Source organism: Bos indicus, chromosome 16, assembly GCF_029378745.1.
Source record: "Bos indicus isolate NIAB-ARS_2022 breed Sahiwal x Tharparkar chromosome 16, NIAB-ARS_B.indTharparkar_mat_pri_1.0, whole genome shotgun sequence".
NCBI classification, from domain to species: Eukaryota; Metazoa; Chordata; class Mammalia; order Artiodactyla; family Bovidae; genus Bos; species Bos indicus.
This window is the reverse complement of record NC_091775.1, coordinates 65,718,524-65,743,163: the sequence shown is the minus strand read 5'-3', so window position 1 is coordinate 65,743,163 and position 24,640 is coordinate 65,718,524. Positions and strand designations below refer to the sequence as shown.

General features: G+C 44.7%; 1 protein-coding gene across 5 annotated transcripts in view; it reads right to left on the bottom strand.

Moving 5' to 3' along the window:
• The window catches only part of RGL1 (ral guanine nucleotide dissociation stimulator like 1), a 277,865-nt gene that overhangs the window by 16,255 nt on the left and 236,970 nt on the right, over positions 1-24,640 (bottom strand). For all 5 annotated transcript variants that reach the window (XM_070768555.1, XM_070768554.1, XM_070768557.1 and 2 more), the window contains 7 exons: positions 24,332-24,435; positions 20,589-20,673; positions 13,438-13,527; positions 10,331-10,417; positions 8,579-8,611; positions 6,252-6,373; positions 3,120-3,209 (listed from right to left, as the gene is read on the bottom strand). In XM_070768555.1, the coding sequence (XP_070624656.1) occupies positions 3,120-3,209; positions 6,252-6,373; positions 8,579-8,611; positions 10,331-10,417; positions 13,438-13,527; positions 20,589-20,673; positions 24,332-24,435 (611 nt within the window). The remainder of the gene's footprint in view (positions 1-3,119; positions 3,210-6,251; positions 6,374-8,578; positions 8,612-10,330; positions 10,418-13,437; positions 13,528-20,588; positions 20,674-24,331; positions 24,436-24,640) is intronic.

Below are 24,640 nucleotides of genomic sequence, written 5' to 3'. Positions count from 1 at the left end.
CTGTAAGGAGAGTCCCAGAAGAAGACAAATGATGGAATGGAAAAGACACCGTATCTGAAGGGTCTGAAGAGATTCCAGAACTAATGGACCACAGGAATCCTCAGATCCAGGAAGAACACCCTGAATAGAATCAGTAAGACGAAATCCTCACTTAGCCTGCACAGTGGTGTGTTAAAGACAAAAGAGATTCTTAAAAGCAACAGGGCACGGGGCATAATACACAAAAACAAAAATTAAACACACACCAGACATCTCAAGAGCAACAACAGAGGTCAGAAGATATGGAATAATAGCTTGAAATTCTAAACCGTATGACTCCAAGAGTGAGGGCAAAACAAAGACTTTTTCAGACAATGACTATTTACCATTAATCAACAACAGGAAGGAAGGCATAAGATGCAAGAAGGAATGGCATGTAAAGAAATGAGCAAATGGGTCCAAACCCAAATAAGCACTGACTATGTCAGGAAGGTCTCCTGGAGAAGGGAATGGCTACCCACTCCAGTATTCTTGCCTGGGAAATCCCATGGACAGAGGAGCCTGTTGGGCTACAGTCCATGCGGTCACAAAGAGTTGGACACTACTGAGCGACTAACATATTCTATGGAAAATAACAAGAGTAGAAACAATGAGGATAGGCTTGATTTTTTTATTAAATAATTTAAGGAATTAGAAGCTTAAATTCCAAGACCTAAAAAGCGTATCTTTGCTCTGTCTCAACTCCATCCCACCATCTCTTGACCCATTTTTCATGTCGCTTCCTTTCTTGGACCTCCAAGCACTAGTGGGGCTTTGTGGGGGGAAGCGCGAAACTCCTGGCCAACGCAGACTGTGTCAGTGAAAGGACCAGACACAGGTATACACCTTCAGAAGGGAAGAACAAATGTGTTAATCAAATGATAATCCTTGCTTCCTTGAACTTGTCTCCCTAGCCGTCATTAGATTCACTAGTCTAAGGTCTATCAGAGTTTAATGTCTATGGGCTCAACTTCAAGACAGACTAGGTTCTCTTAAGACTCTTCCATAAAATTTGCCACATTCAAAGCACAGGGTCTTATTATACTGATGGCTCTCTTCCTTCCCTTCCTTCCCCCTCACTCTTTCCTCCTTTTCTTCTTTCCTTCCCTCATCTTCTCCTCTCCTCCACTTCTTACTTCCTATTTCCTATGTCCTTCTCCTCTTCCCCCAGAAGGTATTTCTCCACTAGACAGACAGTTAAAGGATCCCCTGGCTCTAGAGTCAAATCTTGGATTTGAGCCCAGATCCGACAATAATTGGCATACTATTCACCCTGTCTGTGCCTTATTTTCCCAGTTTATAAAACTGGTTATCAGGACTTCCCTGGCAGTCCAGTGGTTAAGACGCCATGCTCCCAATGCAGTGGGTGCAGGTTCCATCCCTGGTTAGGGAACTAAAATTCTACATGCTTCGTGGCACCGCCAAAAAGAAACTGGCATAATAGTAGAACCTAGTAGGTTATTTTCGGAGAAGGCAATGGCACCCCACTCCAGTACTCTTGCCTGGAAAATCCCATGGACGGAGGAGCCTGGTAGGCTGCAGTCCATGAGGCCGCTAACAGTTGGGCACGACTGAGCAACTTCACTTTGACTTTTCACTTTCATGCATTGGAGAAGGAAATGGCAACCCACTCCAATGTTCTTGCCTGGGGAATCCCAGGGACAGGGGAGCCTGGTGGGCTGCCGTCTATGGAGTTGCACAGAGTCGGACACGACTGAAGCGACTTAGCAGCAGCAGCAGTAGGTTATTTTATGCATCAGATGAGAAATACATACACTGTTCTCATAACAGTGTTGGCACATGACTCAATCTGTTCATTCAATAAATATGTATTGTTCACCTACTATGTATGGGACACCAATTTCCGAGGTTAACAATGAACCAAAAACAGATATAAACTTCTGCCGTCAGAGTTTGCCTTCCATTTAATAAACAGATACATCCAAATACGGCATGTCAACTGGAGGTAAATGCAGTGGAGAAATTCAAAGTGGGTGAGGGTGAGAGAAGGTGCCAAGGGCAGGTAACATGGACAGGTTACAGTTTTATATAAAGTGGTTAGGGAAGGCTCATTTCAACAAAGATGTGGAGTAAGTGAGGGACTGAGCCATTTGGCTATCTGGGGAACAGTGTTCTAAGCAGAAGAAACAGCAAATGAAAATGAGTGTGCTTAGTGAGCTCAGGGCAGCATGGGGGCAGGGGGGCTGCAGTGCACAGAGAGGGGGAAGGTGAGGACAGGCAGGGGCAAGACACGTGGACAGGGTTGGGATGACACTTTAGGTCCTGAAGGGGCTTGAGAGCCACTGTGAAGACTTTGGATTGTGATGAGAGGGAGACAGGTGTTGTTAAGTTAGCTACACCTGGCCCTGAGCTGGACAAACAGCCATGAACACAACGGATAAGGTTCCTGCTCTCAGTGGCTTACATTCCACTGGAGGAGACAACGGGCATGGCTGGGAGTGATCAGGGCAGATGGCAACATTAGACAAGATGCTCTCTAAGGAGGTAATGCTTGTGCCAACATCTGAAGGAGCGAGTCTGGAGAGAACGTGTGTCAGGTCACGGGGACATCTAGTGCAAATACCTGGTGCGTCTAGTGTGCACGGAGCCTGGGGAGGTTAAATGAGGGCTGGGGGATGAGCGGGGCTGGATCGTGGTGAACAAGGGGGATTCCAGACAGAGAAAGGTGGCAAGAAGACTGGGGAAGATCACGCTGGGCCTAGTGAAACAGGATAAGGAATTCGGGTGCTACCTTAAAACAAGACCAGTAGACATTTTACAGCAAGGAAGTGATACAATCCGGGATACATTTGAACACACTACCAGACTCCTGGGTGGAAAATAGAACTGTTGGAGCAAGGGTGGGGCCAGAAGTCAGTAAGGATCTTGCAGGAGTGTGGTCCAGGCAGGGGATGACGGTGGTCCAGGCCAGAGAGAACAGTGGGGAAGAATGGATCTAGGAAATGTACTGAAGTCGGGACGGACAGGTTAACGATTTAACAAATGAGTGAATGGGCTCAGGGGAACTTTGTTGAATACCCTCCCCCTCTCCCACTCTGATGGGACCCTCTTGGGCCCCAGGACCCCAGGGTGGCACTCACAGGCTGAGCCTCTTCACCATGCTCTTCCGAGGCTTGGGCGATGTGGCGCTGGCATCAGCAGCCGCTTCGATCTCACAGGAGAGGGCGTAGCTGGGGAGAGAGGGGAGCCTGTGAGGACAGAGCTTGGGAAGTGAACAGATTTAAATCCACACGATTCACTGGCTTCCTTTGAGAGGAAGGCTCTGACTGTTCAAAGTCAAGATATGGACTATGTTGTTCTATGACAAAGGTCAGAGGGTACTGACTTAACAACCAGATTTTACAAATTGACATATATGCCTCCTCCCATCAAACCCCCACTGGTATATAGGTTGAGACTGTTTAGTTCTGCATGACTCAAAACACATGGATTTGCTGGTTCTGGCTGTATCAAAGCTGACTCCTTTTGTTTCCCTGATTGTTTTCAGCCTATGGTTGGGCCAGGGAAAGAATCATTTCTCCTCCTATTACTTCTCCCATTACCAGCTACCTCCCATTACTTTGTGTGTCTGTGTGAGTATGCCCACACACGTGTGTGTGTGTGTGTGTGTGTGTGTGTGTGTGTATATATATATACTCAACTTACTGTTTATCTACAGGAAATGAAAGAGACATTTGTAAATGATCTAATCTTCAACAAATAGACATAGGTAGTTATATTATTGATAAAAATATATAAATATCATTTCTAATTGCCAAAACATCCCAAATTAAAAATACTACAGATTCAGACATCTATATTCCAGGCAGATATAACTTCCATAAGCACAAGAAGAATGTAGGTCTGCCTTGAAATGTCTCTTATGAAAGCTAGTAGCTTTAGTTAGGAGATGTACTTGGTTCTAGGTAGGTGAAGAAGCGTGCATGCATGCTAAATCACTTCAGTCATGTCCAACTCTTGCAACCCTATGGACCATAGTCTGCCAGGGTCCTCTGTCCATGGAATTCTCCATGGAAGAATACTGGAGTGGGTTGCTGCGCCCTCCTCCAGGGGATCTTCCAAACCCAGGGGTCAAACCTGTGTCCTCTTACGTCTCCTGCATTGACAGGTGGGTTCTTTACCACTAGTGCTGCCTGGGAAGTTCAGGTGAAGAAGGTAAGTGGTAAACATTAGCTTGATAAGTTGCTAATATTGTGTACTTTTTTAAACCTAAAGATGTATCCAGGTAGTTGGTCAAGCAGAAGTATTCATTGATATAGGCATTGATATAGGCATCAAATACTAACTTTAGACACAGGGCTTTTATAAATCACAAGGAAAAAAAAATAGGATATGTTTAACAAGATTCCTTTAATCATTAAAAAGTCAGTTTCACAGCTGATATTCTGACCCTGAACTTTCTGATTCAAATCACTGGCCATGGTGTGAATGTTCCATATATGAATTTGATGCATAGAGAGGAAGTTCATATATACTGATCATCAGACCAGAAAACGTAGAAAGAGGCAGTAACTTTTTTGTTTTCTATCCAATACATAGCAAAAACAAAACCTTCATTAATTGACGTGTACTCCGAATCAAAGAGCTTTTTTTTTTCTTTTAATCAAAGGTTTTAATGTAACAGGACCAATCCATTCCATTACCAAGGACCTCAGAAAACATCTGCATTTCAAATGAGGAAGCAGGCTTATGGAGTTTACAGGATCGACATAACACTGTGCAACCACCTTCAGAGCTTAGGTTGTAAAGTCAGGAAGACCTGACTTTGAATCTAAAGTCTATCACTGGCAAATTACAGCCCTTCTCTAAACCTCAATTTCCTCATTGGCAAAATACTTGTTTTTCAGTCAACTTCACCTTCCCTGATGAGAAACTTTCAAGGAAATCCCCTGTTCTACAGCAGAGGTCAGAAAATGTGTTCTGTACAGGACGAGATATTAACGATTTTAGGCTTTGCAGGCTGTGTGGTAACTGTTGCAACTATTCAGCTCTGCCTTGAAAGCATGAAAGCAACCATAAACAAGAGGGAAATGAATGGGCTGTGTTCCAATACAACTTTATTGTGTGTGTGCTCAGTCACTCAGTCATGTCCGACTCTTTTGTGACCCCATGGACTGTAGCTCTTTTGTGACCCCATGGACTGTAGCCCACCAGGCCCCTCTGTCCATGGGATTTCCCTGGCAAGAATATGAGCGTGGGTTGACATTTCCTCCTCCAGGAGATTTTCACAACCCAGGGATCGAACCCACATGTCCTGTGTCTCCTGCATTGGCAGGAGGATTCTTTACCACTTAGCCACCCGGGAAGCCCTTATAACTTTATCAATGGATACTAAAATTTCGATTTCAAATAACTATCCCATGACACGATAGTCCTCTTCTGCTGTTTCTTTTTCAGCCGTTTAAGTATGTGAAAACAGCTGGTAGGCTGGATAAGGCCTGTGAACTCTAATCCTCTGAACTATAGGGTAAAGCTACACACCTCTGACGGGCCAACATTCAAGGCACTGCAGTGAGTGTACTCTCCAGGCTCATCAACCTCTGTTTTGAAACCCGTCCACTCATGAATCAGACACGCCAGTGTTCTAACCATTCTTCCAAATGTCAAGCTTGTCAGGGCACCTGACCTTTGCTCACATTCTTCTGTCTGGAATGTTCTCCTCCAGTTCTCCTGGCGAAATCTTTTCTTTCCTCGACAGCCTAGCCCAGATGTTAGTGCCTTTATGAGCTCTTCCCCATTTCCCCCATCCTTGGCCAAGTGAACTCTTCCTGCCTGTGGGTCCTGCAGCACTTTGATTACCCACTGTTGTTATTTCAACTCTTCATGAGTCTGTTTCTCCTGCCCCCTTGAACACTCCCTCAAAGCTAGTGCCAATTACCAATAGTGACCAATAGTGATGGCAATGATGCTGTCTCCAAGAAGATTACATTTAATCCTCTCAAACAGACATCTTACAGAAGAGCATCCTGAAGATCAGGAAGAATACGTGACTTGTTCAAGGTGACAAAGATAAATGAATGGTACAGCACAAGAATCTGAAAGCACGTTTTCTGATGCTGGCAGTTCAGTTTTTTCTGCTACACTATTATCCTTTGAAAGCCTAGTTGCTGCTCGCTAAAGAGCTGTTGAATAAATGGCCAAGTGAGTGACCAGATGCGGTATTCCTCTGACCAACACTGCAGCTCCACCCGAAGGACGATGGGTCTGCCCACCTCTCCTCCTCGGTCAGGAGCTGCTGCCTCTGGAACCACTGGATGAACTTTGGATCTGGGCTCATGCAGTAGCTGTTGCAGGCAGACTGTAGGAGCTTGATCTGGGCAATCACTTCAAATTCCTGAAGCAGAAAGTAAAAGTGAAGTCGCTCAGTCGTGTTGGACTCTTTGTGATCCTATGGACTCCCCACCGTTCTCCATCCATGGGATTTTCCAGGCAAGAATACTGGAGTGGGTTGCCATTTCCTTCTCCAGGGGATCTTCCTGACCCAATGATCAAACCCAGGTCTCCCACACTGCAGGCAGACTCTTTACCATCTGAGCCACCAGGGAATCCGTCAGAGCACCAAAGAGTGAACTAAAAAGCCAATGAGATATACATCTTCTCTACATGAACACATACGGCGGTGGATAAACAATGGACAAAATCATCGAGGAAGCTTATAAAGAACTGCCTGCCTTAGAAATAAAACAGCTGAATAACTCACACATTTGAATTCTGACTCACTGGCTTTTGTCTATGCTTTGTACCCTTTCTTTTTGAAAAAGCCTTTTACACGAATAAAACAAGTTCCCAAGGTGACCCATACTAGGTATGACCTGAAGTCATAGTGACTTTCTATTTCTCTTTTCCATTTCCATTCTTGGGACAGAAAACTTTTTTTTAAGGATGAATCCTTCTAAAATGTATTTTAAAATTCTACTTTCTAAAATATAAAAGAAAAAAATTACTCTGAGTCAGGAAGCTCCCAAGTTCTCCATTCCTATCTTCTTCAACCCTTATGCCCTCGATAAGTAAGTTTTGGTAGGGTTGAATATCTAAATAATCCAGAACCTCATAAACTTGAATGTTTAGATTTCCTGAATTCTTGGGGTTTTACTACTGTAGTAAATCATTTAACTCAGTCTTTTAAAGCTCATAAGAGAAGCAAGTGTACAGTTATGTCCAAAATTATTTATCCTTCTTTAGATGTTTCAATAAAGATTTTTTTAAAGTCAGCAATGAGTATAAGTTTTAGCTTTAGGTTTTATACTCAAACTTTTCAAAAGTTTAACATGCTAGTCTTAAAATGAAAGAGATTTCCCTCTAGGGTTATTCTGAAGAGAAAGGACAAAGATGGGTAACTATGGAGGCAGTAATTGAATTGGTTTGGATGGTTACAGGACAGAGGCAGTTCAACAACTGGCAGATTCCATAGGTGTGGATTTCCCATGCAGTGACCTCCCGCCTTGGCCTCAGCATCCGCAAGACGCATTCATCATCATATGCTACCAGGGACAGAAGACTTGCATTTGTCTCAGGCGGTGTTTGTCTCTTGTTACTTATGAGTTCAGCCTGCTTAGCTCCTGAAACTTTGGTTTTAACTGCAATGTCATTTACTCCTGGAAGTTTCTCTGACTCCACAAGTTGGGGACAAATGCCCCTCCTATATGCTCCTTTAATACCCACTACTTTTGCTCATAAGCCCTTATCAGGTTGCATGGTAACTGCCTGTTTGCCTACCTACTTCCTTTACTGTAACTTCACGAGGGCAGGGAGCTCTGGGCTTTTCCTGATGCAATCCCTAAACCTATCCCACTTTCCCATCCAGTGTTAGGTCTGCAAGAAACGTTTGTGGGATGAAAGAATGAATGAATAACTAAAGAACAACGAGAGTTCCATGGGGTAATATTATTATTTTCCTTGGGATTATTTAAATATACCATTTTAACACTAAAACCATAGCAAATTTTCAAAGCTCTGTTTTATCTCTCTGTACAGAACTATTCTACTTTCCACAGAAAAATTCAAAGTGATGTTGAACGCCCCTTCCTATGCTGATAGGAAAGGAAAAGAATAATTATCCACATGTAACAATGAAGACCATTTCCTTTCCTCTCTCTAATAGGCCTACCAGAGTTAACCATCTTTAGTAACCCTTCTATATCATATACTCTTATGAAACACTTTCTTCTTAATGGGATAAACCTGTTATTGCTGAGGCTGATTGTAAAGAAGATAATGATGAAGGGGTAAAGGAAGAAATGTGGGCTCAGAAGGAACAGGACAGGATGTGAACCCTGGCTGTGCTACCAGGCGACTCTGGTCAAGTTACTTCATCGGAGTCCTGGTTTCTTCACCCTTGAACTGAGAATGATAAAACCTGCCTCACGAGGGCTCTGGGGCAATAACGCATAAGAGTGTGCCAAGTACAATGCTATATGATACATTTTCAATATGTGTTATTTTTTTTCCTGCCTCAACAAAAAACTTAAGTCTCCACTTCTCTTTTTTTTTAAGCCCAAATGAAGTAAAATGGAAAACCACAGCCAAGACTTCTACTTACCCTTCTCCTCTTCTCAAAGTTTATCAGTCCACCCTGAAAGAAATTTTTTTGAAAAGAATGACAAACCAAGCTATTTTGAAACATAGCCCTCTTTGTTCTAGGTTTTTGTTAAAATAGATCAAAGGGACAATAAAGTCACAATTATTCATGACAGTAATCATGGCTACTTTGGAAGAAGAGAAGCATCATTTGCTTAAAGAAAAATATTTCTTTATCATAGGATAAGATATAGGCGGACAGCCTTCTCTTACAATGCCTGAAACGAACTGAAACAGTCATGACAAAGGACTTACAACACAGAATCCAAATATACTCGCAGAGCCAGTAAAGACAAAAGCTTGGGTAAATGTTCCAGCACACACATTTTTTTTTTTTTTCCTTGACCGAAAGCAACAAAAACAGATGGTCATTGACTCATACTGGAAACCAAAGTGTCAATGTGTTATCAAAAGGGAAGTCACTTCTATATAACCTCATCACCAAAGTTAAGTTTCAGTTCTCCAGCCCCCCAGCTCCTAGTCTCATAGGCTGAACTTAACTTTTAAAGCATTGGTCACTCCCCCCCAAATTCCCCAACCCTGATCGTGTTTCCTGAGGCAGAGGATGTGAATAGACACAGAGCACTGCTCTCTGGGTAAGCACGTCCACAACATCTACAATGAACTTGGAGGTGGGAATTTGCAAGATAACTGCTATTCCTAACTACGATGGAGGAAAACGCCGGCTGACTGCACGTGATAACCAGGAACGCGAGATAAGGAAATACACGAGAAATCCTTAAGTTTCATTTCAAACATCAAATCTCTTCTCCATGTAATATTCTATTACTGTTACTAACAAGCAGCTGGTTTTTCTAGGCTTCACTTCATTTCCCATTTTGAGAAAAAGAGAGAGAGGGAAGGTAATAATATGAATCAAAAAAGGATATCTGAAAACCCATGAATTTGACTGACTTCCTACCCCAGCAGGTAGAATGTGGGGGCATATTATTCCCTCAGCTCCACCTGCCAAAGTCCTACCCAACACTGGGCAGGATTTGACTTTTAACTTTTAAAATCATCGGAATGACCAATGATCAAAAAGTTAAATTCAGCCCACTGAGACAAGAAGCCGGCAGGGCTGGAGAACTGAAACTTAACTTTGATAATGATGTTACATAGAAGTGCCTTCCCTTTTGATAAAACACTGACAATGTTCCAGCCCAGTCCTTCATAATGGATGCCATGACCTCTGTGCCTAAGGAATCAATTGAGGCTTCCCCTCTTCTCCCACTTCATTTCTGTTTGAGTTCTTACTATTTCCATCCATCACTGTCTGCTTTGAAATACACCTTCCACAAGATTGTGAGGCACTGCTGGAGTCACTCATCTCTGTATAACTCATGGCATCTAGCACAATGCCATGTTCATGAAGAGCCCTCAGTTGGGGGTGTGTGTGTGTGTGTGTGTGTGCGCACGCATGCACTCAGTCGCTCAGTCATGTCTGACTCTTTGCTACCACATGGACCATAGCCTGCCAGGCTCCTCTGTCATGGGGTTTTCCCAGCAAGAATATTGGATTGGGTTGCCATTCCCTTCTCCAGGGCATCTTCTTGACCCAGAGATTGAACCCACATCTCCTGCATTGCAGGCAGATTCTTTACCCTCTGCACCAGCTGGGAAGCCCCACTTGATGTGAACAAAAGTGTATTTCTCTCTTGGGCAACCAATGGGAAGGCTACAGATCCACCTGCACCACCGGCCTGGAACTCACCTCGATGTAGTCCTGGAGGGCAGTGTCTAGCATGGTGAGGTCAGTCAGGAAGGTGCCCAGGTAGGGCACAGTCCCCTGCATCACACCCTGAAGAGCAAGCACAAGAAAACCGTCTCTGCGTTACTGAAAGTCTGGTCCACACGGACCAAAAGGCTCTGTGTCTGCTACAGTCTGCAGGGAGCCCATTTGCAGATGGAGGCAGCAATCTCTGAATGGCCAGGTGAGCCTCGACAGCATTTGGAGAGTAATTAAGAACCACTGAAGGCCTCTCTTAAGGCCACTAGTGCTAACCTCTATGAATGAAAAATTTTAAATTCCTTTATGAATTGACCGGGAATTCCATCACCAAGGTAACTTTCGAAGTCATGAAAACCAAGCCTCGAAGGCAGGAGATACTTCAGATGGATTGAGGTTCGCACATTGCCGACACAAGATCAGAGGGACCTCTGTTCTCTCTCACAGTGTGTGGACATCCCCGGTGGTTCAGAACAGCCCTGGGAAGGACGGCCTCACCAGGCAGAGGGGTGGCTGCAGCCCACTGCGGGAGTGTGCCCACAGGAAGCTGTGGTATCACTATAAAGTGGCTTGGTGACTCGGTTCTGAAGAAAACAGGAGGGAAAGGGGAAAACAGTACCTTTAAACTAGAAAACTTGCCAAACTCTACCTTACCCAGGTGATGAAGGCTAAAATCACCAGTGACATCCATGTCACACTGATGCCATTTATTCTTTGATAGGATGAGAAGACACTTCACATCTGTGATACTCCTCTCCAGACCCTTAACCTCAGTCTAATCACTAGGAAAACAACAGACACCCCTGGCTGCAGGACATTCTCAGGACACGGGAACAGTCTTCCTAAAGAGGACGACTCAGAAACCGTCACAGAGCAGAGGGGACCAGGCTGACAACTACATGCCGTGGGGCACCCTGGATTAGATCCTGGGACAGAAAGATGATGCCGGTGGGAAACTGGTGAATCCAAGTCAAGTCTGGCTTTCAGTGAGCAGCAGGATGCCCATGTCGACATCCTAGTATTGCCACGGTTACAGATGTTAACTGGGGTGGGAGTGGAAGGGTGAGGGGTGCGGAGAAACTCTATGTATTATCTGGAACTTCTCTCTAACTTCTAAAATTAAAAGTTTATTTAAATTTGTGGTGATGCAGATGAACCTAGAGTCTGTCATACGAGTAAAGTAAGTTAGAAGGAGAAAAACAAGTATCGTATATTAACACATACGTATGAAATCTGGACAATGGTACCGATGAACCTATTTGCAGGGCAGGAAGAGAGACTCAGACGTGGAGAACGGAGCTGTGGACACAGCAGGGAAGAAGAGGGTGGGACAGACTGAGAGCAGCACTGACATACATACGCTGCCATGTGCAGAACAGATGGCTGCTGGGAAGCTGCTCTGGAGCACAGGGAGCCCAGCTGGGAAGCTCTAGAGGGGTGGGATGTGGGGTGGGAGGGAGGCTCGAGAGGGAGGAGAGGTATGCGTACGCATAGCTGGAAACAATTATCCTCCAACTGAAGAAAAAAAAAAAATTCCCTCGAAAATAAAGGTAGAAGCAATTCCACTGCAGGTATATGAAATTGTGAGTGTTAGTCACTCAGCTGTGTCCGACTCTTTGCCACCCCATGGACTGTAGCCCATCAGGCTCCTCTGTCCATGGAATTCTCCAGGCAAGAATACTGGAGTGAGTAGCCATTCCCTTCTCCAGGTATATACGTACTAGATTAATTTCACCAAATCTCCTTGGAAATCATTTCTATCCTCCACAAGGCCACCAAGGCACTATTTTGAAGAGAAAATAAAAGGGGGCTTCCATGGACGCACCTTGTCCTAAACTCCATTAAGGCACTTATGGAAATTCTAGCAAGAACACAAAGCCTCCGCCAGGGTGAAACCAGGCGGCCTGATGTGCATGTGGCCGGCTGTCTCCTTGGTCAGGGCTGCTTCGTGAGGCTCACACCAAGGCAGGTTTTGTCCTTCAAGAGCTCACTGTCAGCTGCAGTTTGTCCTTCCCTATTATGTGTACAAGGTCTCATCCTGAACCAAAATAATCTCTCTCTTAACAGCTATTTTTAACTTGTCTTTGAACCACCAAAAATGTTTGAAGTGCTGTGAATATTCTACAGGCTTTATGTTACAGAAGAGGCCCATCACTCAAAAACAACATTTCTGATTTATGATCAGGCTTTCAAAGAAGAAGAAAAGTCTTCTTCAAGCAGGGATGAAAATATTTAAGAGTTTGTCAGTCTTCAATCTGGTCTCTCTGGTTTTCCCCTTCTATGCTCAAAGTTAGGAGAGTTTTAAAAATAAAGCCAGTGATGTCAATAGTTATCTTTTAGTCTTAAGGAAGGAGGTACGATGCTCCTTTGAATACCAAAAAACTAGAAAGATTTGGTTAGTACGTGTGTCAGTGAGGAGATCCAGAAAATGACTAGAGGGTTTGGAACAAATGAAAAGATCTCTGAGTACAAGGACCAAGTTCTGGAGCTGACATTCTCTTTCTCCAACAACCAGGTCCTGGAGCTACTGTGTGTTCAAAGTTGGGACTTTGAAAACAGTTGAGACTTCCCTGGGGTCCAGTGGTTAAGACTCTGTGCTTCCAATGCAGGGGCCACGAGCTCGATCCCTGATCAGGGAACTAAGATCCCGTGTGCTGTGTAGCGTGGCCAAAAGAGAGAAAAAAAAAAAGCTGATTACAGTAGGCATTGCAGGAGGTCTCAGGTCTCAAGCTCCTAAGTACAGAAGTGGATAAGTACAGAAGTGGATAAAATAAGACAGTATAAGGGACAGAAGCCTACCTGCCACAGACTTTCCCTCACTTCCAGAAAAAAAAAAAAAAAAATTTCCAGAAAACAAATGCGATCTGGGACTCTTGGACCAAACTATTTCCTGCTGGGTCAAGTGGGAGTGAGAAGAGCTTGCCTTGATACCTCCCAGGGCTGCTGAGGACAGATGAGGTAAAGAGCACGAGAACTTTTTTGGGAGCAGGGGCACCCCGCAGACGGAAGGTTCTGGTGCCAAGCGGGAGCCCTGCCACCCACATGGGGTGGCTCCCTGGCTGGCCCTCGGGGAGACCCAAGGCTTTCCATACCATGTCCTTCTGGAGCTGAAGCCGCCTCTGGGTCCGTTTCTGGTTCTCTTTCACGCTGCTGTCCAGGTTTGCAAATTTCGAGGTTCCTTCCTAAGAAACAGACGCACACAACAGAGGAGAGAGATGGAGGAAGGTGCTGGAAAGAGGGAAGGGGCGCCTAGCTTCTGGGGCACTACGTGGACACCGTGTGAAATGAAGAGGCCTCCAGCAGGCGCCGGACCGCCTCACGAAAACACCTGGCTGACCCGTGGTAAGCGGTCTGTTCTTGAGAGGGCCTGGTGGCCTTGTCTTATCCTGTTTCCCCCTAGTTTGCAAGAAGAGCCCCCAATCGATTTTATAAAATCAATCATGAATATAAGGCAGGGAATTCCCAGAAATGGAGACAATTTTTACACATCCCGAATTTCACTGCAAGTAATCACATGTCTGGAAACAAACATCTCTTCCTCTGTACTTTTTGTGATTTCTTGAAATTGGTCTGAAAGGCGTGCGCCAGCACCCTGTGAAAGAAAAAGACTATTTCTGTGGTATTTCTTAGCTAAATGAAACTTTGGTACCGGAAGTTCTCTGAGGAAGTCCCGTGCTGATCTATGAAAGCCAGACCCTCATACATGTTTTTCCCCCTTCTATCCCTCAGCCTTTCCTTCCAAGTTGCCTCTTAGGTTTGGAACTCCTACAAAATCAATTCCTTCCTCCCAGCGCCTGGGGACAGATGGCGACCCTTTCTTTCCTCCCATCTGTTGTAATAACAAACTCTTCCACATAATGACTAATCTCCAGTTTGCTGACTGAACATAAAGTGCTTTGGGTTTTGTGGGTTTTGGGGTCTTGTTAAGTTCTCATTTTCCAGGAACTGCATGAATGGGAGGCAGATTTCACAATTCAGGAGCGCCAGACTCCACACTGGTCTCCCTCAGTCAGTCAGCTTTCCCTGGGTTTATCATATAACCAGAGCATGCGACCTTTCACTACTGTCCGACTACAAGGGGACCTTTTCCAGTGACCTGGCCTTTCCGGTAACAGTGAGGCATCAGTATCCTATATCATTCACCCGCCTTTACCTGGGTCCAGGTACATCCCTAGGGACAGAACCCATAGTGACTCCTTAGCGACTGTCAGTCTCCCTATTACAAATGACAATAAGAAGAGGTATTGTTTAACGATCTCCTGTTTATAGTTTTTGCTGGGGGATGAATGAAAGTGTCCTAAAATGTGCCACTTCCTCTGCTCGGTGATTGTGAGTCCTCTCAAATTCTTGAGACTCTGCTTGGAGTGAGAAATCAATTCTTCCTGACTTTTGAATGCAAATATCCATCTCTTTGGGGAATAGGCCCTCCTGGTTCCCTTCCAGTTGCTTAATCACTGACAGACGTGTAATGTATGGACAGTACTGCAGGTGCATTAAAATTCTTGAGAAGGATTTCTGAAAAGCTAAGAGGCTGCTGAGAATCACATAACTAGGAAGGAGCTTAAAAGAGCACTGAGGATGACCTCCTTGTGGGGAGGAGAAAGATCTGGGGCCGGGAGCTGGAAGATTTGCTGATCGCCCGACTTCAGGAGAGTGAGGCTCCACTCCTGGCTAGCTAACTAAAAAGACTGATGAGTAATGCCAGCTATTCCAGATGAGGTGTCAACAGAAATCCACTATGTGTCACATCCCACCATGTCAGTGTTCTGCCTCGGCCCTAACCCTTTCCTGCAAGGCTCACGACACCAATCCCTTGAAACTTCGCAAGACTCTTCACGGGCACTGTGACTGCATCTCTCTGGATCTCTCCTCTGCCTCCTTTTCCTACTCCTGCTTCTACTCTCTTGATGATGCTTCTTCTTTCTGACAAAGTCATCTTATTTTTTGCTCTACTCAGGTATCTGGATATACCATCCTGTCCCATGATCTCCATTATCACCATGCTTGGAAGAATTCCAAATCTTGCCCTCCGTCAACCTTCCATTCTCCTCTTGTTTCATCCCCTCTCTGTCCTTCTCTCTCTAGCGCAAATTTCTCTCACTGCCTATCACCATCTTCGGCAGATGAGTCTCACTGCCTATCACCATCTTTGGCAGAAGACAGCTGCTCTCATCCATCCTGTTCCTGGGCCTCAAGGGGCCTCTTCTATTGGGTGCTACATAAGCAGTGGACCCCTCTCCATCAATGCAGTTCAGTAGCTCAGTCGTGTCTGACTCTTTGCAACTCCATGACCGCAGCATGCCAGGCCTTTCTGTCCATCACCAACTCCTAGAGTTTACCCAAACTCAAATCCATTGAGTCAGTGATGCCATCCAACCATCTCATCCTCTGTCATCATCTTCTCCACCTGCTGCTGCTGCTGCTGCTAATTCGCTTCAGTTGTGTCCGACTCTGTGCGACCCCATAGATGGCAGCCCACCAGGCTCCCCCGTCCCTGGGATTCTCCAGGCAAGAACACTGGAGTTGGTTCCATTTCCTTCTCCATCTTCTCCTCCTACTCACAATCTTTCCCAGCATCAGGGTCTTTTAAAATGAGTCAGCTCTTCGCATCAGGTGGCCAAAGTATTGGAGTTTCAGCTTCAACATCAGTCCTTCCAATGAACACTTAGGACTGATCTCCTTCAGAATGGACTGGTTGGATCTCCTTGCAGTCCAAGGGACTCTCAAGAGTCTTCTCCAACACCACAGTTCAAAAGCACCCATTATTTGGCACCCAGCTTTCTTTATAGTCCAACTCTCACATCCATACATGACTACTAGAAAAACCGGAGCCTTGACTAGACGGACCTTTGATGGCAAAGTAACATCTCTGCTTTTTAATATGCTGTCTAGGTTGGTCATAACTTTCCTTCCAAGGAGTAAGCATCTTTTAATTTCATGGCTGCAATCACCATCTGCAGTGATTTTGGAGCCCCCCAAAAATAAAGTCAGCCACTGTATGCACTGTGTCTCCATTTATTTGCCATGAAGTGATTGGACCAGATGCCATGATCTTAGTTTTCTGAATGTTGAGCTTTAAGCCAACTTTTTCACCCTCCTCTTTCACTTTCAAGAGGCTCTTTAGTTCTTCTTCACTTTCTGCCATAAGGGTGGTGTCAACTGCATATCTGAGGTTATTGATATTTCTCCCAGCAATCTTGATTTTGGCTTGTGCTTCATCCAGCCCAGAGTTTCTCATGATGTACTCTGCATATAAGTTAAATAAGCAGGGTGACAATATACAGCCTTGACGTACTCCTTTCCCGATTTGGAACCAGTCTGTTGTTTCATGTCCAGTTCTAACTGTTGCTTTCTGACCTGCATACAGATTTCTCAAGAGGCAGGTCAGGTGGTCTGGTATTCCCATCTCTTTCAGAATTTTCCACAGTTTATTGTGATCCACACAGTCAAAGGCTTTGGCATAGTCAATAAAGCAGAAATAGATGTCTCTTGCTTTTTTGATGATCCAGTGGATGTTGGCAATTTGATCTCTGGTTCCTCTGCCTTTTCTAAAACCAGTCTGAACATCTGGAAGTTCATGGTTCACATATTACTAAAGCCTGGCTTGGAAAATTTTGAGAATTACTTTACTAGTGTCTGAGATGAGTGCAATTGTGCAGTAGTTTGAGCATTCTTTGGCATTGCCTTTCTTTGGAATTGGAATGAAAACTGACCTTTTCCAGTCTTGTGGCCACTGCTGAGTGCTCCAAATTTGCTGGCATATTGAGAGCAGCACTTTCACAGCATCATCTTTCAGGATTTCAAATAGCTCCACTGGAATTCCATCACGTCCACTAACTTTGTTCGTAATGATGCTTCCTAAGGCCCACTTGACTTTACATTGCAGGATGTCTGGCTCTAGATGAGTGATCACACATCATGATTATCTGGGTCATGAAGATCTTTTTTGTACAGTTCTTGTATATTCTTGCCACCTCTTCTTAATATCTACTGCTTCTGTTAGTTCCATACCATTTCTGTCCTTTATCGAGCCCATCTTTGCATGAAATGCTCCCCTGGTATCTCTAATCATCTTGAAGAGATCTTTAGTCTTTCCCATTCTATTATTTTCCTCTATTTCTTTGCACTGATCACTGTGGAAGGCTTTCTTATCTCTCCTTGCTATTCTTTGGAACCCTGCATTCAAATGGGTACATCTTTCCTTTTCTCCTTTGCTTTTCGCTTCTCCTCTTTTCACAGCTATTTGTAGGGCCTCCTCAGATAGCCATTTTGCTTTTTTGCATTTTTTTCCCTTGGGGATGGTCTTGATCCCTGTCTCCTGTACAATGTCATGAACCTCCGTCCATAGTTCATCAGGTACTCTGTCTATCAGATCTAGTCCCTTAAATCTATTTGTCACTTCCACTCCTGGTTAAATGACAGTTCATCAGTTAATAGTAATTATGTGAAATAGGCCTTCCCAGCCCTATAGTCTTCTACCCCAACTCTAACCTCAGTCATTAAACAGACATCTCTACCAGAGCCAAATGCCTGCCTGGGCCTAGCATTTGTTTCGAGCAATTCAACCCAGGAGAGTTCTTAGTAAGAGTCCCAGGAACGAAGAAGATTTGGTAGTGTTCTGCTTTCCTGTCATACTGAAACGTGTGGACTCCATAGATAAGCTGCTTGGAATGATCCAAGATTCAGAAATCGTAAGAGTAACAGGTTTAAAACAATCTCTGAGTAAAATAAAAACATTTGTCTCCAACAATTAAAAGGAAAACTATCGATTTTTGCTAATTAGGATGTTGTTTCAGCCATAGTATTATAGAAGTAGCACCTTACATCTGCCCAGAAGCAGAAGAAAGGTCATTCAAAACTAAGATTACCCTCCCACAAATCAGTTTAAGTCCAGCATATTAAAAACAGAGACCAGGCATGGTTCTTCTGAAAACCTAAGTATCTTGATTTCATTTTATTACAACTGTGCTGAGAATTAACATCCAGAATGATATGCATCATATGAAGAATAATAAACAAAGATGACTGGAAAGGGACCCACATAGACATATGACCTGCCCAAAACATTCCACTATCATTAATGATAATGCACAGACCACATGAATTCATAGCCAAGTTTTTCATTTCTTTGGGATTCCAGCCATGTACAAGAAATTTAACTTAGAGCACCGAGGTAAACTTCTACATTTCAGAAAGGTTTATGGGACCTTTAATGTCTAGATGTAGCTCTGCTTCTACAGTTTCAGCCAGAAGAGGGCCACCGGGCAATGAGCTGCACAGTATTCAATATATCTACTTTGGAAAGATGACTCAGAGCTATTGGGATTTGACTGTGTGGCTCCACTAAGTCTAGCTTTGTATTACTGACAGGGAGACGACTAAGCCATCTCCTTCCAGCCAGATGAGTTTCCATTTAAAGTCTGCAAATCCAGGGGGATGTGAAGCAGGGAGGAGCATGACCTCACCAAGCCAGGCCTGGTTTAGTGTGCGGTTCATCAGGTGGGCCAAATCCAGAGACACCAGCCACCCTGCCCTGCACACACTGTCTATGCCAAGCAGGGCTAACAGTGGGCAAGTGGTTAAACTCGTGTGAGTAAGAAGGCCCGTCAATGCGTGCAGTCCAACATTGTTTCTGAACACTTGTGACATGCCCAGTGTGTTAGAGAGATAACAGCGGAAAAGCCCCTGCCTGCAAGAGGCGTACAGGCCAGCAGGGAGACAGGTGACATTCACAGACAAGTTTAACGAGGCACATGGTGAGAGCTAGGACAAGAGGAATGACGGGCTTCCGGAGCACACAGGAAGGGGCCTAATCAGACCTGAGTGTGTTGAGCAGAAATGTAGTCTTCATGGAGACATGGAGGAACAGTAGGACTTAGGAGAAGAACAGACAGGAAGATCATAACAGATGCCTTTATAGGAAGAACCCGACAGTTATCACTGAGGCCTTTTCTAAATAAACCTACCCCCACTAGACTCTCATTCCTACTCCAAGTGTCTATGCGAAGCTTACATCTATAGCCTACACTTTTCATTTGTCATGCATACTTTGGTTTCACACGTAGATAGCTTGCCAAATGCTACAAATGACGGACAGCTGCAGTGCTTTCAAATACGTGATTTCAGTAAATCTTCAAAACAATTCTATGAGATCAGTAGACTAAATATAGTACTATATAAGGATCCTCTAATTGCCCAGTTCAGGGCAAAAGGGTAATGTTTTCTTTTTTTAATAACTGCCCACTTTACCACCCTCTCCCATGAGACTGTAATCTCCTTAAGATCAGAGATTGCTTTGGGCACATGGTGAATGCCCAATCAATATTAAATGACAGACCACTTCCCTCTCTCTGAAGTTTCACCTGACCTCCCCTGCCTCCTACTCCCAAGTGGTCCAAAGAAACAGTTTTATGCTTAAGTGATGAAAGCAGCAGCTTTAGGGTCTCACCAGGTTGGATTCACATTCTAGCTCCACTACCTCCAGGTGTGGGACTTCAGGGGTATCCTTACCTCTCTGAGTCTTGACTAGCTGCAAAATGAGGAGGGTGGACTCTACAGAAGGGCTGTGAAAATACTCTCTGCTCCCCTCTCATGACTGCTCACAACCTATCGTTCGTGCCTTTCTTTGACTACTCGTTCTTATTTAACGTCTACATCTACCCACTAGAAGGTAAGTTCCTGAAAACAGTCTGTGTTAGTCTTCTTCATACTCCCAGAGGCCAGTCAAATGCTTTACAAATATTAGGCACTCATCAAATATCTAGAGAAAGAAAATGAGCTGAGCTACAGCTTTACCTAGCCTGCTGTTCAGCAGCCAGCACTCATCTGGTGTTCAATAAATACTGCTGACGGACAGGTTGCGCAACTTAGTGCAAATAAAGGATGTGGAATTGCAGGCTTGGCCCCTGCCCTTTTAGAAGATGTTTTGCTGAGAAGGATATTCCAGGCCCTCTCTCTCCCCTACCTAATTGCCAACATTCGGTGTTTGCAGGGCGGCTTGTTCAGGGGCTACAGGCAGGCAGCAACGCCAAGTTTCACAATCTGGTTGCATCCCAGTGAAGCCAACGAACAGGACTTTGAGTTTTCTCAGCTCCAGGCTTCTTTGATTTGGCATAAAAACCCAAAGACCTGCGTTTCAGTCCCTTTAGGCTCTCTCAAGGGACCGCAGGCAGCCAAAGAGCCCTCAAACTTCTCTTGTTCCTTTGAGTAAAGTCCAGAGCACAGTGCAACCCCACATCCTCACCTTCATCAGTAGCTCCCGGCTGGTCAGATGGTTATTATGGTCTGAGAAGATATCTGAAAGCTCTTCAAACATCAGCATTCGGTCCCTAGAAAAGGGATGGAGAAAAAATTAACAAATGAAGATTAGAAAAAGCTTAACACCTTTGGATGGTCTTTCCTGAGGACCTCTGGCTACACAGGGGGTATTACATTGTATAATTGGGACAAGTTCTCTTCAGCAAGTTTAAAAAAAGTCCTCTTAGCAACATGCCCACAGCCCCACAGGACTAGAGAACTCGTCTTGGCCAGTCTCCTCATTTGAGAGATGAAGATGTCAGGGTCAGGGATTTGCCCAAGCTTCTGCTGCTAACTGCTGAGAGCTGCAGCATAGAACCCCGATTTCCTTACTCACAGGCCAGTGCTCTTTCTCTCAGAGTCAGAGTGGACAGTGCAGTCAGGAGGGGCTCTGGAGTCAGAGGGGCTGGGTTCTGATCCCAACTCTGCCACTCACACCCTAAGTGATGTTAGACAAGCTGCTCAACTTTCTGAGCTTCAGTTTTCTTATCTGCACAGTGAAAGGCTGACAGCCCCCTTGCACGATCACATACGTAAAGCACCTACTCCTTCCCAGCCCCTCCCTAATACAGCATGTCTCCACAGGCCTCAAGCTTTTCTCTCCACCCCTCCAGGCTTCCTGAGTGGATGATTCTGAAGGCAATAATTCTAAAGAATTAACAGAGGCAATGTCATTATACACTCAACACTTTCATTATCATGCTGCTGCTGCTGCTGCTGCTAAGTCACTTCAGTCGTGTCCGACTCTGTGTGACCCCATAGATGGCAGCCCACTACGGTTAGCCCCGTCCCTGGGATTCTCCAGGCAAGAACACTGGAGTGGGTTGCCATTTCCTTCTCCAATGCATGAAAGTGAAAAGTGAAAGTGAAGTCGCTCAGTCGTGTCCGACTCTTCGCGACCCCATGGACTGCAGCCTACCAGGCTCCTCCGTCCATGGGATTCACCAGGCAAGAGTACTGGAGTGGGTTGAGAAAGCCATTATTAAGGATTTATGTGAACAGCCGAGTGGACACAGCTGGTAGAACAAATTGAGAATGTAGCACTGACATATATACACTACCATGTATAAAACAGAACTAGCGGAAAGCTGCTGTATCACACAGGGAGCCCCTCCTGGTGCTGTGTGATGACCTAGATGGGTAGGAAGGGACAGGGAAGCTCAAGAAGGAGGGAGATATATATATATATATATGATTGACTCATGTTGCTCTACAGCAGAAACCAACACAACATTGTAAAGCAATTATTCTCCAATTAAAAAAAAAGAATTTATGTGTTTTACAATGAGGGTAATATTACTCTTAGAATAAAGAAAACCATTAAAGCTATTAATATTTTGGAAAAAATCATTAAGAACTTAATTACATGTGGGCTGAAATAAAGAGAAGTAAATAGATGTCTTCTCTGTCCACTGAAAGCTATTAAAGTAAAGGGCTACTGGAAAAGTAATAACCGAATAAAACATCTTAACCCTGTTCCTTTAATTTCGCGATAGAAACTATATAAAGCTGATACGAAGGTGACTTCTCTCAGGAACTGTGATACTTCTGCAGCATTCCTGCTAAAACATGAACCCACCAACCAATGAAGAAATAAACCAGATGCCCATACTGTACACAATGGGGCTTGGAGGTTTGTTCTGCGGTATTTCTTCAATACAGAAACCAGCTGGAAGGATGGGCCTTCTCTGATGATAACCAAGGAGATTAAGAAATGAGTCCAGTCATTTTTTATCTTGTGTTTTAGCCTCAAATGTGCTGTGGAAGAAACCTTTGGCTGGCTAAGTGACTTCCACAGTATTCTACTTATCCACCACCAAGGAAAGATAGATTACCTTTCACTGCCTAAAAGAGAAGGCTAAAAGCGGGACAAGGCTGCATTTTAGCCCCAGACCATCCCTTTGTTTCTGATACCACAAGTGGGGAGCAGTGATGAGGGGAAGGGGGAGGTTGGGGTGCTGAGGATGGGGACTCTGTATGCGTCTGATTTCCCCATCATATTTCACCTGGGCCTACCATCTATTGATTTCATATGGTCCATATCTTTCATAAGACTCTTGTGCAGAGGATTCCAATCAACTAATCTATCGCACAGAGTGTCACTTTGATCATCCAAACGAATGAAGGGGAGAAGAACCCAAGAGAAGAGTGGTAATCAAGAAAATTGCACTGGACTTTGAAAAGTCCCATCTCCACTTTTTCTCCTGACAGATAACAGAGCATGTGAGTGCTGGAGACCAAGTGGCAGGGTATCTGTAGATCTGTAACACCAGGCTTTAATATCACCCGCTTCTAAGAGTTATGTAACAAATAACGTGACTTCCCCTAAGCCGCCTTTCCTCTGATGGAGAATGTGAGCTTATCAGTAGCTTGAATACTCTGGCACTCCTTTTTCAGCATAAATCTATGAAACTCTGGTTTACCAATCTGGGTCTCTAGAGAGTTGGGGTAGGGTCAGTCCCTTAAGGCTTAGGGCTTCCCTGGTGGCTCAGATGGTAAAGAATCTGCCTTCAATGCAAGAGACCTGGGTTCAACCCCTGGGTCAGGAAGACCCCTAGAGAAGGGAATGGCTTCCCACTCCAGTATTCCTGACTGGGAAATCCCAAGGAGAGAAGAGCCTGGTGGGCTACAGTCCATGGGGTCACACAGAGTCGGACATGACTGACTGACTAACACTTAAGGCTTGATCAACCCTGAGTGAGCTGATGAAACTGAGTACTGAGACCTGCTCTAAGGACAGAACCTACTAAGCCCACAAGGCAGGCCTGCCTGGGAGCCAGCTGGCCCCTCTCCCGACTGGAACTGACTCTGCCACATACAGCGCGGACTGTGCTGCGTACAGTGCAGGCATTTTTGCAGTTTATAAACAATTTAGGCATTTTTGCCTGTTATGGAATGACTGTGCGATTAGTACAAATGGAAGGAGAAAGTAACTGGCCTGGTCTGTAGTCATGACACACTCCCCAGCCTCTCAATCTGTATTCACGGGGGACCAGAACTGCATCCTTATTCCCCTTCCCACCTTCGTGAAAGGCAGAGTCCAGTGAAGCTCTGGACAAGGGACAAGAGCAACGGTGAAACGATAAGGACGTTCAATTGTTCACCCTTCCAAAGGTTACAGCAAGAAATATGAAGAAAAATCCAATACAGAACGTGGGAGGTTAATCATTTTCAGTCAGGTTCCTAGGAAGGAATACTTGGGGGGGTTTTAACAACACTAAGATAGCTTGTCATAGGCGGAAGCAAAACTAACTAAATGGATTCATGCTGAACAGCAAGAACTAATGTCCTCCGTGCACACATTATCCCTCACAGCTTGGAACGGCTTAGGGCTTTGAAGGAATGTGACTGAACAAATAACCGGAAGTAAAGGCGAGTTGCTGTAACTTCACTTCTCGGTGAGCTGATCCTTCCAAGCCCAGATGACATGCACATCCTTAAAATCACCCCCAAAGCCGACCATCTTGGCTTTGGCACCCTTCAAGAGTGAGGTTAATTTCTGCAGCAGCCCTGCCTCAAAACTCATTAATGATGATGTGTAAAACACACCCTGCCTGGAACACACAGAGGCTTTCAACGATGTTTCTCTTGTTATATAATATGCACTTTGAAGGTAGAGGGACCCACACCACTGATGCAGCAGCTAATCAGCCCAGCCAAAGAAAGTAGAGCAGACACTTGGGAACTTACTTTGGGACCGCAGCCCAAGTCTTTTTTAAACGATAGATGGAATTGGACTGCAGCGCCGAAACGATGGCCCTCAAGGAGGAGAAATTCTTCAGGATTCTACATTCCTGTACAGAGAGTGATTAAAACATACAAGGCATTTAAATATCAATAATACAGTGAGTTGGTGGTTTCCTGTTTCAGAAGTATCACAGCTGCTATGAATTCTTACCACTAAATAGGCAGCTGTACAAATACTGAACATCAAAAAGTGGCTCCTTATACTCCCACCCCAGTCACCGAAACACTTTATAGATTTTGGCACAGAATGCT